The sequence below is a fragment of the Pyrenophora tritici-repentis genome, chromosome 10 (assembly GCF_003171515.1).
Source record: "Pyrenophora tritici-repentis strain M4 chromosome 10, whole genome shotgun sequence".
Taxonomy (NCBI): domain Eukaryota; kingdom Fungi; phylum Ascomycota; class Dothideomycetes; order Pleosporales; family Pleosporaceae; genus Pyrenophora; species Pyrenophora tritici-repentis.
This window is the reverse complement of record NC_089399.1, coordinates 2,980,894-2,996,798: the sequence shown is the minus strand read 5'-3', so window position 1 is coordinate 2,996,798 and position 15,905 is coordinate 2,980,894. Positions and strand designations below refer to the sequence as shown.

Here is a 15,905-nt window from a genome sequence, read left to right as displayed (position 1 = left end):
TTCACTCCTGAAATAATATCATTGTCCTGTCGTGACACTACAGATTGAATCACATCAGTCTCTGGGACATGCAGCCACACAGCGTGTTTCCGCAACAGACGTGAGTACATTTTCAGGGAGGCGGATGGAGAAGAAATTGGCAGCCTAGCGCCATGATGAACTTATGGTGGACCATAGAGTAATCACCTTTCACGCGATGCCGCAAACATGGTCGGCTCACCCTAATTGGGAAAGCGCTTTTCTGATGTCGTCACTTGTTAAGATTATGTATTCGTCTGTCACTGAGTAATATTAGTCAATCTTTGATGTAGAGCTCTTTTCTCTTTCTTTTCACAGCTCCCGGCGTGCGCAACTCGTAAACTTTCAGTTCCACGCAAGTCCCATACAGTCCATGCCAGCAAAACTTGAGAGCATGATGGGCCAACTTCTTTCCCGCATGTTGTGGGGTAGGGAGTCTACAGGACGCACTGAGCCTCCAGAGCCTCCCACAGAGTCCACCAAGCCTGGAGTGCACCGGCAGCACCTGGGACACGTCTCCAACTTCTTCTCGACACTAAGCCAAACAGAAATCCTGGAATACTGCTTGGGCTACGACAAACCTAATGCTCCTAAGTTAGCAGAGCAGGTGATCCTGATCGCACTGAAGTGTCACTCACTGGACAAACAGCCGTATCCTCTGCTAGAGATTGGCATACATTATCTCCCACGCCACGTCGCCAAAAAAGAGCTGGCAAATCCTGGACCGCACAGTCTTAACCTCCTTCGTCGAATCGCCTACTACCATATAATACTCGAGGAGAACGCGCGTCACGCAAACCGACTATCAGACCCTCGAGATGCTGAGATTAATCGCTTCGGTGCCACTCGCTTTGTGAACATGGATGACGCAAGGATTGTTCTGGGACAAATGTTCAGGACGGTAACCATGATCGAGTCTCCTGCAGGCAGCAAATCCTGTGTTCCGTCTCTCTGTCCCGTTGTCATTCTCAACTACGATGTACCACAGGTGCCTGCACTACAACTAGCGTTCGAATTTGATTATTCCATCGCGCAAAGCATGGTAGCAACCATCAACACAAAGCGCATTAATTGCGAGCTGAATTGCCCATGGCGCAGCGCCGAAATCCCACTATCTCAGTTGACCCAGGACCTCAAGATCGAATCCCCGGACAAGCAGAGCGCCGCTGATCAAGCTGCCTACGCACTCATCGACGCCATACAGCTGGTTATGCGATGGAAGATTCCACGAGCGAAGGAGTCAATACGGTCCGTTATCAACACCACGATGCTGTACAGCCAGTCGGATGTTCCTTGGTGGGGCGAGAAGGACCTTTGCACAGTGTGCGGAGAACATGGGCATAAGCGTCAGAAGTGCCACTGGGTGCAACAGCGGATGGTGGAATGCTGGGAATGTACATCTGCGAGGAGGCTATGTGTGGGACATATACATACACCGGAGATGTGTCCGCATTTCTCGGTAGAGTACTAGCGGGTTGCAAATGTGTCACGGTGATTGAAGTTGGATGATATATACAGAAGCTTGGAGTGGAAGAGGCAAGAAGGGACTTCTGGTATGATAAAACACTATGGATTTATGCCTAGGCGTACATAAAGATGGTATGGTAGACGATGGGGGAGAATCGATTGTGGCCTCCCAAGTGTAATGAGTGTCTTGCAGAACTCAAGCTTGTAGCTTAGTCAAGCACATGATCTTTTGGATCATCGTATGAGGCATTTAGTCACCAATGATACAAGGAATTCATGCATATTTCAATGATTAGCCATGTCATATGTGGTAAAAGGTTCATGCTAAGTTACGTTTGTACAAACGTTCACCTAATGACTAGCTAATACATGCCCAGGGTAATACGGTTCGGGGTCAGGAACTGTGCTTTTCGATTCGATGTTTCAGAATGTAATGCAACTTCCCGAGACTGTCATGACCGCCTATGCTCATCGATGCTTTGCAAGCTGCGCGCTGAGACTATCTCAGAACACCTACTTGTCATCAACGCGTCCTTCCTCGCCCGTTCCATTGCGACGGAGACCATCTGCAACAGCTCCAGCAACCACCACGTGGATATGCGCAGACATCTGTGCAAACAAGCCTTGTGCTACACTAAAGGCAAAGAACATCGGCGCGAGAAGGACGTCGCATTCAAGGCGCTCAGTCCAACCCAAATGACACACTGCAGCAGCGTACACTCCCAGAACGATAGCCATCCTCCAGACTGTGAGTGCAAGAGTCTTTGGTCCGAGGAAGGCACTGCCGAGAAGAAGAATGACGTAGAAGGCGACGATGCTGAGCTGGAGGTCCCTGGCGATGTGTGCATGAGTGAGGGTGAATGGACCGATGGTACTGTTGACAGCGAAGAGGGCGTTGTCCGATCGAACACTAACAACCTGCATGGCCTTTGCTGTCGACGCACCGCCGAGATCGATGTTGATCGTGACACACGCCGCCGTGGTCTTCTCACTCTCTGCGCCGTGATGGTTGCCGTGATGCTCGCCCATAGCCATAGTGATCTGCTTCCTGATGAATTCGCCGAGCTCGCGGTAGCGTGCGCGTAGCAAGAGGTCTTCCTTAGCAGCCTTAACTGAAGAAGAATCACTCGCAATGCTATCGTCGTCGTAATCTGCGACTGAGTTACTAAGCTTTAGGCTGTTGTAGTTGTCATGTGCGATCTTGAGTGACGTACGGCAGCGGTCCAGCAAGTCATCGAAGTCTAGCATGTCAGTGTTCTTGTTCTGCTCTGGGCCGAGGCTTTGATTTTGTCGCTTGGGGTCATCGGGTTTGGGAGGTACTGCAGGTTTGTTAGGAATGGGGTACGTTACGTGCAGTAATGACAATACTTACGGAAGCTCTTGAGAGGTTTCTTGTCTCCGACGATTTCTGACTTTGCATCTGTGGGGTTGGTATCGGCTTGATGTTGTTAGGGACAGTTTGTAGGCTTGAGGCATACACAAACATACCGTACATGTTGTCAGTGAGTTTGCCTGGTGAATCATGCGGTGAGCTACTGTGATATTTGGCGTCATTGAGAGTCGGGAGAGCAAAGTCGATGATCTTAGGGCTCGCGGTCTTGATGACACTCTCAGTCTTCTCGTCATGTGTCATCACGGGGCCGACTTCTTCATCGCGTTCTTCCATGATCGCCGATTGATCAATGTCGATGCTGTCGAGGTAAACCATTTCAGCGTTCACTTGCGAACTGGAAGAAGGGCGCTCGCAGGGCAAAAGACCAATCTGCTGGAATCCAGGCTTGACAGTTGGCGATGAAAGCGGACTGGAGTCAGCGTGTTGAGCCTTTGTCGATGTCGCAGGGCTAGATGAGGCACTAGAATCAGGGCGATGCTTGAACATGCTGCGGAATCGGTTGGACTTGCGCTCCGTCTTTGGGGTCTCGTTGGCGGGCGCACTGAGACGAGCCATATCGGCGTCGTTCAAGTCTGATGCGCGGGTTGCAGGGGCGGGGAGCGACATTTGTGGCTGAAGCTACAGCTGTAAGATTGCTTGCATAGTGTTCGTCCGTTTGTGGTTGTGATTATATAAGCGTGTGTCACAGTGACGGTGAGAGCTCAGGTGAGTGAGTACAAACGCGCCATCGCAACTTCATTCCATTTTCCCCTGCACTCATCACCTCTTTGTTTGCGTCAAACCACATTGCGAGCGCCACCCGCAAATTGAGTTTGTTCTGAAGCAGTACCGCAAACCAGTTGCCGACAGCCACCTGGGCAGCTTGGGATACCTACGTAGGTACGTCCTCCCAAGGCCATCATCACTAGGAAACTAACAAAGCCAAAAGGTTCCCTTTCATTAGTCGCGATGGCTCAAACAGCATCATTCCCGTTCATGCGACTACCTGCGGAGCTTCGGCTTATGGTATACGAGCGCATTGCCATTAATGTTCACTCATATCTTGTTTGGGTGGTGCCGGGGAAATTTGGTGTCCCAACCGAGTCTCACTACCACATGTTCGGAAAGAGAACCGAAACAGCTATTTTGCGTGTTTCTCGGCAAGTGTATGCGGAAGCTTACGCCCTCATGCAAACGAACCAGTTCCATGAGATCAGATCTACGCCATTCAGCGTCTTGCTCAACTTGGCCGCAAGTGAAGAGCTGAAGCTGTGCATTGAGGATATCGGACAGTGTGGCTCCTTCATTTGCAAGGAGTCGAACAACATTCATATCGGTCACTTGGGACACAATGTTAAATTCACGACGATCATGGAAGTCGGCATCCTTGGAGCAAACCACTTTTCCGAATCAGAATACAGGCGAATAGCCAGTGGGCTGGTAGGAGTCGGCTTTGGAGTCAGACATATTTTGCGGATGATCGGGAATTCTTCCACTACCCCGGAAGAGAGTTGTGACATACAGACTTCATCTCAATGCGAAAGCTTCCTAGATCAGCTAATTGAGGGAGCCAAGCGCCAACCTTGGTGGGCCAGGTTTGAAAAGGGCACTAATGTGAGTGAGGCAGAGTTCACTCTGGAGTGGTCTGTTGGAGATTACTACTGTACTTCGATCCACTAGAGAGTAGGTAATCCATAGGGTCATGCGGGCTCACTGCTTGGCTTTTGTGCGCAAGCAGTGATCTAAAAAGTTTTAATGGGTTTGGGCGTTCATGGTGTATGGTTTCTACCGAGCTAGCCCACTAGAAGGTACTTACAGAGATATTGGGTAGAGTTTCCTAAGATACAAATTTGCAGATATATGCAAGATACAGCCAAATGTTTTCGAGTCTCCCTTGTTCATTTTTGGTGCGTTGAGTAATTCCTAGGACTCTTATCTCACTGGTTTACTCTTACTGTAAATGCTGCATCATAGTTTTGAGCACCTCATGGGTTCGACCGTACTATGGCACCAGAGTCGGTACTATATCTTAAGGCATCGCTTTCAAAGCAGGGAAACCAGACTATAATTACCCAGATTAGCTACCCTGGCAAACAACGTAAAAGTGAGAAGATTTGAGTACTCAATCTCAATTAGCTGTATGCAGGTAGCCCTCTAGGTCACATGCTCCTTTCTCTGAGATTGGAGTAGCCTATCATGTGCCTATTAGCGGTGAATGACGTATCAATTTGCATGCGCTCCCCTGGCTCGCCCAGAAGGCGCTAGCTCGAGCCATGGGGTATAAGTCAGGTGTAGCCTTACCGCTGTCCACGCTACAACAACATTTCAGACCTACCCAATCGACTCTCATAGATTCTTCAACAGGAAGTAACTCAGATATTATCCCAGCAAGGGCGCCATGGAGTACGTGGGACATACAGGCTCCGCCTCCATGTTGGTACTGCGCCTCACCAATGTCCACATGCAGGCAGACAAGAGGACGATATGCAGGTATTTCGACGGGTACAGGATCCTAGACCAGATCCGTGCGATGAATCCAAAGACTCGGACTCGTTCCGCCGTTTACGTCATGTTCGGATCGGTCGAGGATAAGAACCGCGCTCATAGAACCCTCAATCTTGGGACAATTCTTGGTCGCCAGATTCATCTAATGCCTGCCCAAAACGGCAATTATCGCAGTAAGTCTTATGCTATGCTGTTATTAGCCGATGTTGACAGTACCATCTAGTTAACTGCACCCACAATGGATTTGTTCACGATGAAGACAAGGGCCCCGCTGTCGTCACTACATCAGAGCTACCGGCGTTGAACGTTCTCTCAGGATCGGAGTTTCCAGTGCTGGGAAGGTCAACCCCTGTTTCGTCTCTGTCCATGAACCTACCCATGGAATTTGTTCACCATGAAGACAAGGGTCCCGCTGTGTTCGCTACATCAGAACCACCAGCATTGGATGTTCTCTTAGGCTTAGAGCTTCCGGTGATGGGAAGACCTATATTTGTTTCTTCTCGACCGATGAACCTACCCAGGGGCATACCTATACCCATGCATGGAAGCCCTGAGTATGTGGCCTCCAATTCTTGTGCTTCACACCAGAAGCGTGATGAAGTTGTAAACAGAATTGGGCCCGTCGACACTCTTCCGAAAGAAGTCACTCCTGGGGGCGTCGACGAACCTGCAGCAATGACTGATGCGCCTCTGAAGCGAGACGAACCTGCAGTGATGAAGGATTTGCCTAAGAAGCGAGAGGAACAGAAGCCTTCTCACGAGCAACCTGTAGTCTTCAGCGGCATCGAACAGGGTACATTCTCCCGTCAAATGCCACCTTCAGCCGAAAAAACCTCAAAGCCGGACCCCTTATACGCTCATGCCTCCGAGAACTGGTTTCTCAACCTGCCAAAAGTCGTGCAAGACTATTACAGCTCCTTCGGCCTCCCACCACCAAACCCAGCATTCTTGGATCCGACCGTCAACGCCGTACCTAACCCGCCTCCCCCCCGCGGAGACTTCTTCAAACCCGCTCTTCTCCATACCCCACCCCGCGACGACTTCTCCAAACCGACTCTTGGCCATACTTCCAACCCCGACATCCGTGAGAACGAAAACACAGGCGAGCCGGTCACCGATACCGTCCCCAAGGAGAAGGATATACTGATAGAACCCCTTGGTGGTCTATGGAACCTTTCAGGCAATGATGATCCAACTGCCAATGTCATCTGTGAGAGCGAATGGTACACTTCCGTGCCTCATCTGATGGCCAGGAATTTGGATGCTCTGGACACAATTTCCAGGCGGATTGATCGAGAAGGAGGACATGGAGGAGGTAGTGGAGACTTCGGTAGTGAGTTACATGTGACCTTATCCCTGCGTTGAGTTACAAGCGGCCTTCTCATCCGTGGGCTGATTCATAGGCGGTCTATGATCCCTGGGTGAGTTTCAGGCGATGTTCTCATCCCTGGGTATTCTTAGTGGTGGATCTTGAGATTTTCGGTTGCATAATGTGAAGGCTATTTATGCGTTGATATAGGGATGCTCGTACGAATTGTATCTAGAATATCACACGTAGGCCAAGCAAGGACAACTGAGCAGCACCGTTGGATAAAGCATGCCCCTTGTTTCAAGATGAATGTGTATAAAATTTATTAAAAGCCGAGGCGGAAAACAATTGCGGTCACAGTCTATACTGACATTGATGCTCAATGCACCAACCGAACTAAACAAAACATACGAAAATTGGAGTCGGTACCGATGAAGAGTGCAATTTCTATGCAAGTGCGTATTGGCTAATTTTTCGTTCTAATGCCAAGAAAAAAAGAGATATCATAGCAGTTGCAGCAACCTAAGCCGTGTTGAAGTGAGGCGCATTAAGAATAATGCCCATAGAGAGACCACCGATTGTACCAGCAATAGGAATAGTCATGATCCAAGAAAACACCAAGAGACCAACTCGCTGCCAGTTGACAGCCTTGTAGGTACCGTTGCAGAGACCGACTCCGACGGTGGCGCCGGTGATGCACATGGATGTTGAAACGGGGAGGGAGTATTGCGAGAAGATGAGGACGGTAAGCGCGGCACCCATTTCCATGGAGCAACCTGTTGCGAGTTAGTATATGTAAGATATTATATGCAGATGAATGCGGTGACGTACCTCTGCTAGGAGAGTGGTAGGTAATTTTGTTGCCCATGACCTTCATGATGTTGTAGCCGTAGGTGATGAGACCAAGAGATAGGGTTGCCGAGAGAACAGCAAGTTGCCAGAGCGGAACAGGTGCTTTTGACTGCGCAGCATTTCCCGTGTTCCAGGCACTGTAGATGACGGCCCAGGGTCCAACAGCGTTACCAATATCATTGGCACCGTGAGCGAAGGAGGCAGTACAGGCAGTGAGAACCTGAACAAAAGAATAGGTGTGCTCGACCTCGTTGGGATACTTCTTAGCGTGGGCGTAAACACGCTCCATGCGTTTACCTTCGGGAGTACCATGGATACCAGTCTGAGCAGCGTGAATGTCGTAGTTGAGACCATAAAGGCAGCCGACCAACAGCATGGCGGGAATACGTTTCAGTGTGATGACCATGTTCTTCTTCTCATAGATCTCGCCAGTCTGGATCTTGTTCTCGTGGAGATAGCGCATTGCCCAGCCGAGAAGATCATTTTTAGACCTGAGCTTGGCGTGAAAGCGTTCCTGGCCTTGTGCGACAAGTTCCTTGTAACTGAGCTGGCGATGCTCCTCGACTACGACCCCCTTCTCAGTCTCGGTAGCAATGCCAATGTCTGAGTCGCTGCTGTGCTCGGGCTTTATTTCATCGTCATCCTGTACAACAGCGTAGTCGGGGACAACGGCAGCGTCGACATTGTCTTGAGCGGGGCGTTTGAACAGAAGCGGTCCTTGAATGACATGGTACCAACGTACAGTGGCGTCGCGCTTCACAACCTTGGCGTACAGGTAGGGAACGAAGAACACAAATGACAGAAAGGCGAGACCGAAACCACACGAAAGGGTAACGGCAGCGACATACCATGCTGGCTTCTTGTTTAGACCGAGATTAGGTGACCCCTTGTAGACGATCGAAAGTGTGCAGACGGTTCCGGCGACGAGGAAGAAAAAGGGTGCGGTCCAGATGGCCCAAGGAATGGGGTTTTTGCGGAGATGAACCGTCAGCTTGATCAACATGTAGATGATAGCCCCGAAGCATGCGGAAGCGGCGGGGGCCATTCCAAGACCAGCGAAAATAGCACCGAGACCCTTGCCCTTATTCCATCCCCATTGGACGTTGGAAGCACCTGCGACTGCAACACCGACGCCAGCGACAGAGGAAATGAGCGAGTACGATGAGGAGACGTGAGCGGAATGTTTGGTGCACCACATGACCCACAGGGATGCACCAGCGAGGGCGCACGTAAAAGCCAGCATTTGAACACCGGCATCGCCCTTGAAAGCGCTGGTGGGAATAATTCCGTTCTTGATGGTATCAGCAGTTCGGGCGCCGACGGTGATGGCGCCCACCATCTCGAAGATCGTACCGAGGATCATGGCCTGGCGGTAGGAGACGGAGCGTGAGGAGACGGAGGTAGCCCATGCGTTTGCGACATCGTCTGCAACTTGTTAGCATTGTAGCATAGAAGTTCTCGGAATGGGTACGTACTAGCACCGTTGTTGTATGCATCTAGCATGGCAAAAAAGGTGCCAATAGCGAACACATAATTGTACTGCGTGAGACGCGCCATCCTGATCTTCTCTTAGGACAGCTGCGCTCCTGAGAAGTAAGGGATTTTGAACTGATGTAAAGCTGGGATGATATCCAAGGGGGGATGTGTCAGACGTATATATATGGAAATCTCATGACAGGCATCTGTGATGATTCCGCCCCGTATTGACGATCCGCGTCCAGACATGTCGAAAAATGGACTATATCCATGGAATGTCATTCTATGCCAGGTAGCTGCAGCGAAGCTCCGCCGCCACTCAGAGTGCGCAACGTGAGAGCACACGCCAAGAGAACGTGAGTTGAACACAGCTATGCTATTGGTAGAGTAGGGCGCACGTGGAGGGTGTACATAGAAGTATTGGCCAAAACTAACAATGTCAACGGCATTAAGCGAAGGACTTGGTAACCTGTAATATCTCCAAAGAGATATCAAGCCGGTGCCAACGTTTTCTACGTCTCTTCGGTGAATCTTGGCTATAGCTTGGCGGTACGGCGGAGAAGCTGAGTGTCAATGAGCTAACCAATGAGAGGAATAGATACAGAACGTGGGCTCAATGAAGCCTACGAGACGTCTCATGGTCAAAACCTCAAACTCACCAAGCTCATGTTCCCCTACCCGCTCCCCACGTGTAATGGTAGCCCGCCCTTCGATTTGTGTGCCAGGAAAGATTTCTAGCGCTGAGCATTAAATGTCAACATTGCATTCGACATGACAAACATTGTGGCTATGTCTTCTAACCAATGCTGAGCTTGGGTATCCGTCCGCTCATTGATACTGCAGCCCTACGATGCCGAATGCCCACAGATCAAAATGAAGAAATCACTCGTTCCAAGTGCTTGGTAAGATGCCATCCAACATACCGGTAGCATACCAATACGCACCTCAGCTCATGTCGCCACATGCAAAAACGGCTAAAAGCTTAAGACAGCTGCTTGGTACGCGTTCCGAGATTGGCAGGTCGCACTGTCTGGACTGTCCGGCCGAGTTTTTGCCCGTTGTTCGGAAATCCAGTCGCAATTGAGGGACATGTCCACGACAAGGCGTCAAGACATGGAAGTTTCAGAGCGCCTACGCTTGCCGTAGAATTACCGCTGTTGGTCCCTTGGCAAGGAAGCTCCAAGTGGATGATCAAAGATAATGCCGCAACTAGTCGCAATACTGGTCGCAGTCGTGCTGAATTGATTCGATCTCGACATTGCGCAGAAGAACGAGTGAGATTCTGAGCAAGGTGCCTTCAAGATCCTGTCAGCCTAAAGCACAGGGACCGTAAGAGGGCCGGTGTCTAGACGGAAGGTTCAGCGCCAGTTGGGAGACCTGGCCATTAGTGAATGTAACGAGCAACGAGCCGGTTTAGCCTCGGGATGTGCTACACGACCCATATCCGAGGAACTTGCTATGGGCATTTCCAAACTTCGTCAACGCCAGCTGTTCTTCAACTTCGAAGGCGCATCTGCCTCGCGATTGATGATCGGCTCTGAACAGCGACAAGGCTCCTCGTTGTTCGAGACTCTAGCGCGTCAGCATAGAACTCTATATCCTCCTTTTTCCCGGGAGACGCGCAGGTCATCCCGCAAGACATGTTCCTCCATGGCAAGTTATCGCCGCGGGAATGGATAGATGTGTCCTAGTAAGAGGAAGTCGCATACCATATATCAATGTTAATAAACGTGTAACATGATCCATGGGCGAGCGGCGCACACGGGCGAGCGGCGCACCCCACCAACTTTACTCACCTTACTGATCTTAATCTACAATGGCTCAACGCAGCGCTACTCAATTACTATCAAATGAAGCAGATATTCAGCTTGCTATCTCATCTATTAATGCGCACCAGATCCAAGGTACCCGTACTGCTGCAGTAGTCTACAACGTAGCCGAAACAACGCTCCGCCGCCGACGCGCTGGTATACCTGCCCGACGCGATTGCCCGCCCAACTCAAGGAAGCTTACCCAGAGAGAAGAGGAGGTGATTATTAGCTATATACTTCAGCTAGATCTGCGTGGATTTGCGCCTACCTACACAGCTGTACGTGATATGGCTGATAAGCTGCTGGCTGCGCGTGGTGGAGAGCAGGTTGGAGTCAACTGGCCATCTACCTTTGTTAAGCGTACAGACAGTCTTCGGACGTGTTTCAACCAAGCGTACGATAGGCAGAGAGCTCTTTGTGAGGATGCAACATTAATAAAGAGGTGGTTTAAGCTTGTAGAAGAGACAAAGGCTGAGCTAGGTATCTGCGATGAGGACGTCTACAACTTTGATGAAGCTGGCTTTATGATGGGCAAGATTACAACGCAGCTAGTTATAACAGGAGCAGAGAGGAGAGGCAGGCCGAAGAGTATTCAGCCAGGCAATCGCGAGTGGGTAACGCTGATCGCTGCTATCAGCGCTGCTGGCTGGTCAGTCCCACCGTTCCTCATCTTCGCTGGCCAGTACCACCTATCAGCCTGGTATAAGGAAGCTGAGATCCCACGCGACTGGGCGATCGCAGTCAGCGATAATGGCTGGACGAATAATGAGCTTGGAGTTGAGTGGCTAAAGCACTTCAACGCTCACACGCAGGCTCGTAGTGTAGGCGCGCGTCGCCTGCTTATTATTGATGGCCATAAGAGCCACCAATCTCTAGAGTTCCAGGAGCTCTGCAAGGAGAACAATATCCATACGCTCTGTATGCCTCCTCACTCATCTCACCTACTCCAGCCACTTGATGTTGGCTGCTTCTCGCCATTGAAGCGCGCGTACAGCCGTGAGGTGGAGAGCCTTATGCGCAACCACATCAACCACATCACCAAGCTAGAGTTTCTGCCAGCGTTCAAGGCAGCATTTGATCAAGCGTTCACGCCAGCCAATATCTGCTCAGCCTTCCGCGGCGCAGGCCTTGTTCCTCTACAACCAGAGGCTGTTCTATCAAAGGTAGATGTACAACTGCGTACACCTACTCCTCCAGCAGCTCTGCCAGAGGCTCCCTGGGTAGCTCAAACGCCGAGCAACGCGCGTGAGCTTGAGGCTCAGTCAAGCCTAATACGTGAGCGCGTGCGCCAGCACAAGAGCTCATCACCAGCTTCAATTATTATGGCGATTGACCAGCTAAAGAAGGGCGCCGAGGTGATGATGCTCTCTGCTGAGCTGATGCGCGATCGGATCTCTAGTCTTGAGAAGGCCAATAGCGCAGCCTCAGAGCGTAGGCGGCGCTCTAAAAGGCGTATACAGAAGCATGGAGTACTCACAAAGGGAGCTGGAGAGGATATACTGGCTCAAAATGAGGCTGACCAGCAGATTGCTCATGAAGAGCGTCAAGGAGGAGCGCGATCAGGCCTCAGCCAGCGGGCTCAAAGGCGCTGCACTAGGTGCAAGGAGACTGGGCACAACTCGCGCACATGCAAGACTGATACTATTAATATAGAGTAATCTACTGTATCAATATCTAGCAATAATATTATCGCGTTGTTGAGATGCATCGCTTTAAAGTTGCAAAAGTTGGTGGGGTGCGCCGCTCGCCCGTGTGCGCCGCTCGCCCATGGATCATGTTAACAGTTTGAGGGGTTGAACAAAGCCGATTGTGCGTGGTGGGCGCTGATTCGGAACTTCGGAACGACGCAAGGATAACTAGTTAACTTACGTACACCGCAAGAGCACCGAGCCCTGGGGAAGTCGACAACTACACCACGATATCTGTTAAAGTCTCGCAACAACGTACGGGTATCCGCCTTTATATGCGATGGCCAGCACAAAAGCTATGTCGTCCAGGGCAGCCCATGTAGCCCCTTGTTCTCCCCAGGCGCCAGTGTGCCGACTTCCGGTTTGTTTCCCACTGGCCACCTTGAGGATCACCAAGCCTTACTGTAAACTTCATAATGCACGATTGAGACCTCTCTCATCGCGATCGCGTCTTGAATTTCGTGCTTTGTCGCGCCAATATAGGATCGAGCACAACAATAGGTGTCGATGACACTAATTGGTGAGCGTGCACATGTAGTTGGCACTGGAGAGCTCTTGGAGACATTTCTATCCGCGTGCACTATACTACTTCAGGCTTGCACACGCTCCAACGTGTCATTGGAGAGGCCAAACACGGCATCAAGCTTCTGCTGGCAGGCGGACAGAGGAGTCTGGTACTCCTTATCTGGCCATTCCGTCACGAAGTGGGGAGAAGACGTGCTTGCGTGTCTATGCATGACAGTCGCCCGAAATCCGATAGCGGCACAGCAAAGATCATGTCACGAGCCTGCCAAGATACAGTGGATAGTTTCGTATGTAGACATACTTTAATAGATGGATTCAAGAGGATTGCATAGTTCAGGAATGTTTGGAAGACATCAAAGCAGCTCATACCAGTTCACTAGACTCTTGATTACGTAATGTCCCCAAATCCGGTAATCCCCGCTGCGGACAAAGTCACGCCAGAAGCAAAGACAGCAACCTCTAAGCAACGCGTCGCGCAACTCACTGGACACCTCACACCGCCAGCAGAGAAGCAGAATGTGAACAATCATCCCAATCTGAACATACCATACCCGGTTTCCAAATTCCAGATCGATCCAAATCGCTACATCGACAATGTGCGAGAGATCAAGGTTGCCGTCATTGGCGCTGGACTTTCCGGCATCAGTGCCGGCATTATACTACCAGCCAAAGTTCCAGGACTCAAATTGACCATCTTCGAGAAGAATAGCGATGTGGTAAGTTTCCCAATGCCCTGCTTTTTCAACTTTGTCTAACGTAACCTCAGAGCGGGACATGGCTGGAAAATAACTATCCAGGTGTGCGATGTGATATACCTGCTCACGTCTACCAATCAACATTTTCGCCAAACACCCAATGGTCCGAAATCTTTGCACAAGGGGCTGAGATTCGAGACTATTGGCAAGCTCAAGCTAGGAAACATGATGTGTACAAGTACATCAAATTACGGCATCGTGTAGACGAAGCTGAATGGGATGGCGCAAGTTCCCAATGGAGTTTGAAGGTACAGGATCTGGAGAAAGAGAAGGTGACTACTGAGAGCTTTGATTTTGTCATCACCGCAATCGGACGATTCAATGCTTGGAAGTTGCCCGACTATCCGGGTCTGGACGAGTTTCAAGGCCATTTGAGACATACATCAAATTGGGATCCTTCATTCGATCCAAGAGGCAAGAAAGTCGCCGTTATCGGAAATGGTGCAAGCGGAATTCAGGTGGTCCCAAACCTGCAGCTAGTATCCAAACAAGTCACGCACTTTGTACGGAATCCCACATGGATTGCAACATCGTGGGCGGGCGATGAACGAACTTTCGAACCTCAGCCTTATCCCGAAGAACAGCGAAAATCGTTTCAAGATCCACAGACGTACCTCAATTTCCGTAAAGAGCTTGAAGACAGGTACTGGAGAGGCTTTCGCGCCATGGTACGCGGTTCCGAGGAAAACGCTGGGATAACGGAGCAATTTACCGAAGTCATGAAAAAGCGCTCAGCAAAGAAACCAGAACTTCTTGATGGGCTTATACCATCGTTCTCGCCACATTGCAGGCGCTTGACACCTGGTCCAGGCTACCTGGAGTCACTAACAGAAGACAATGTGCAGCTTGTCAAAACTCCCATCAAACGCTTCACACAGACCGGTATAGAGACAGTAGATGGGAAGAATTTCGACTTTGATGCCATACTATGTGCTACAGGTGCAAACACAGACCTCGTTCCTCCTTTCCCTATCAAGGCGCACGGGGAGGATTTGAACAAATCTTGGAAACCCGATGGTCAATGGGGCTTCCCATATACGTACATGGGAATAGCAACCCCCGGTTTCCCGAATCTCTTCTTTCTGGCTGGTCCCCATGCTACAGGACCCTCCGGTACCGTTCCGCAAGCTGTCGAAACTGCACTTGCATACTTCGCCAAAGCTTTCCGCAAAGCATCTTCACAAGGAATCAAAGCTATGTGGCCCTCAAAAGAGGCGACTGACGATTTTATCGATTACTGCGACGCTTTCTTCCCCACTACAGTGCTAACGGATAACTGCTCCTCATGGAACAATGGTGGCCTCCCTGGTCAGCGTATTCATGGGCTGTGGCCAGGTTCAGCAGCTCACATTACTATTGTCAGACGTGAGCCACGGTGGGAAGACTGGGAGTATGAACGAGAAGATAAACTCAATCGTTTCGCGTACTTTGGGAACGGCTATACACAGGCAGAGCTGGATGAGTCCAGAGACCTTACTGCGTATCTGAGACCACCTCAAGAAGTTGACCTCAAAGATCTACATGAGAAGTGGTGGGATCTTCCAGGGGCGCAGAAGAAGTCATGACCTTTCCTTATCGGGTAGTTTGCAAGTTTCGCGTTACATGTTGTGCTTTCCTCGTGCGCACGTGATTCACACATATCTTCATCTTAGTCAACGTAGTCGTCAACATAGTCTTAACCCAGCCTCATCCACGCAACCCCATCTCGATGCCAGATAAACGCCCCTCCACGCACTGACCATCACCCTTTGAAACCGGAAGCCACCACACCGAATCTTAAATCACAACATGTGCTCTCCGAATTCCGTCAGCGACAGCATCCTCATCCCATTCGAACCACAACGACTCCAACAAACCCAGCTACCCCGCTTCTACCATCTCACGGCCCTGCCCTGCATACGCACAAGTGGAGAAACCGAGAGTCAAAGGACCCTCCGTACCGCGTATCCCGCGCCAAATGGCGTGCTATCACCTCAAATTGTCGACACGCATGAATCGGGCCGAAAAGCAAACCAAACTCACCCGCCCTCATCTCCAACACACAACACGGCGGATAATCGCACACCGTTTTTTACGCCCAAACGCAGGATTATGCGTCCCGATTACCGGAGGAAGGCAGGGCCGTTT

General features: G+C 50.5%; 7 protein-coding genes across 7 annotated transcripts; 5 read left to right on the top strand and 2 right to left on the bottom strand.

Moving 5' to 3' along the window:
• Nucleotides 1-391: 391 nt before the first annotated feature.
• On the top strand, nt 392-1,489 carry PtrM4_049700 (uncharacterized protein; the record flags this gene model as incomplete). The annotated part of the gene is made up of 1 exon (XM_001936777.1): nt 392-1,489. The coding sequence occupies one exon, from the start codon at nt 392-394 to the stop codon at nt 1,487-1,489; it is 1,098 nt and encodes a 365-aa protein (XP_001936812.1).
• A 509-nt stretch (nt 1,490-1,998) lies between these two features.
• PtrM4_049690 (uncharacterized protein) lies at nt 1,999-3,484 on the bottom strand (the record flags this gene model as incomplete). Its single annotated transcript, XM_001936776.2, has 3 exons — nt 1,999-2,804; nt 2,858-2,923; nt 2,974-3,484. 3 exons carry the CDS (start codon nt 3,482-3,484, stop codon nt 1,999-2,001), a joined length of 1,383 nt encoding a protein of 460 aa, XP_001936811.1.
• Nucleotides 3,485-3,826: 342 nt separating this feature from the next.
• PtrM4_049680 (uncharacterized protein) lies at nt 3,827-4,537 on the top strand (the record flags this gene model as incomplete). Its single annotated transcript, XM_001936775.1, has 1 exon — nt 3,827-4,537. The coding sequence occupies one exon, from the start codon at nt 3,827-3,829 to the stop codon at nt 4,535-4,537; it is 711 nt and encodes a 236-aa protein (XP_001936810.1).
• Nucleotides 4,538-5,255: 718 nt separating this feature from the next.
• Nucleotides 5,256-6,727, top strand: PtrM4_049670 (RRM-6 domain containing protein; the record flags this gene model as incomplete). Its single annotated transcript, XM_066104827.1, has 2 exons — nt 5,256-5,535; nt 5,586-6,727. The coding sequence occupies 2 exons, from the start codon at nt 5,256-5,258 to the stop codon at nt 6,725-6,727; spliced, it is 1,422 nt and encodes a 473-aa protein (XP_065959391.1).
• A 466-nt stretch (nt 6,728-7,193) lies between these two features.
• On the bottom strand, nt 7,194-9,080 carry PtrM4_049660 (PitA, Phosphate-sulfate permease; the record flags this gene model as incomplete). The annotated part of the gene is made up of 3 exons (XM_001936773.1): nt 7,194-7,447; nt 7,503-8,948; nt 8,999-9,080. The coding sequence occupies 3 exons, from the start codon at nt 9,078-9,080 to the stop codon at nt 7,194-7,196; spliced, it is 1,782 nt and encodes a 593-aa protein (XP_001936808.1).
• A 1,735-nt stretch (nt 9,081-10,815) lies between these two features.
• On the top strand, nt 10,816-12,468 carry PtrM4_049650 (uncharacterized protein; the record flags this gene model as incomplete). The annotated part of the gene is made up of 1 exon (XM_066104826.1): nt 10,816-12,468. The coding sequence occupies one exon, from the start codon at nt 10,816-10,818 to the stop codon at nt 12,466-12,468; it is 1,653 nt and encodes a 550-aa protein (XP_065959390.1).
• A 950-nt stretch (nt 12,469-13,418) lies between these two features.
• PtrM4_049640 (Pyr-redox-3 multi-domain protein) lies at nt 13,419-15,343 on the top strand (the record flags this gene model as incomplete). Its single annotated transcript, XM_066104825.1, has 2 exons — nt 13,419-13,739; nt 13,790-15,343. 2 exons carry the CDS (start codon nt 13,419-13,421, stop codon nt 15,341-15,343), a joined length of 1,875 nt encoding a protein of 624 aa, XP_065959389.1.
• Between the last annotated feature and the right edge of the window lie 562 nt (nt 15,344-15,905).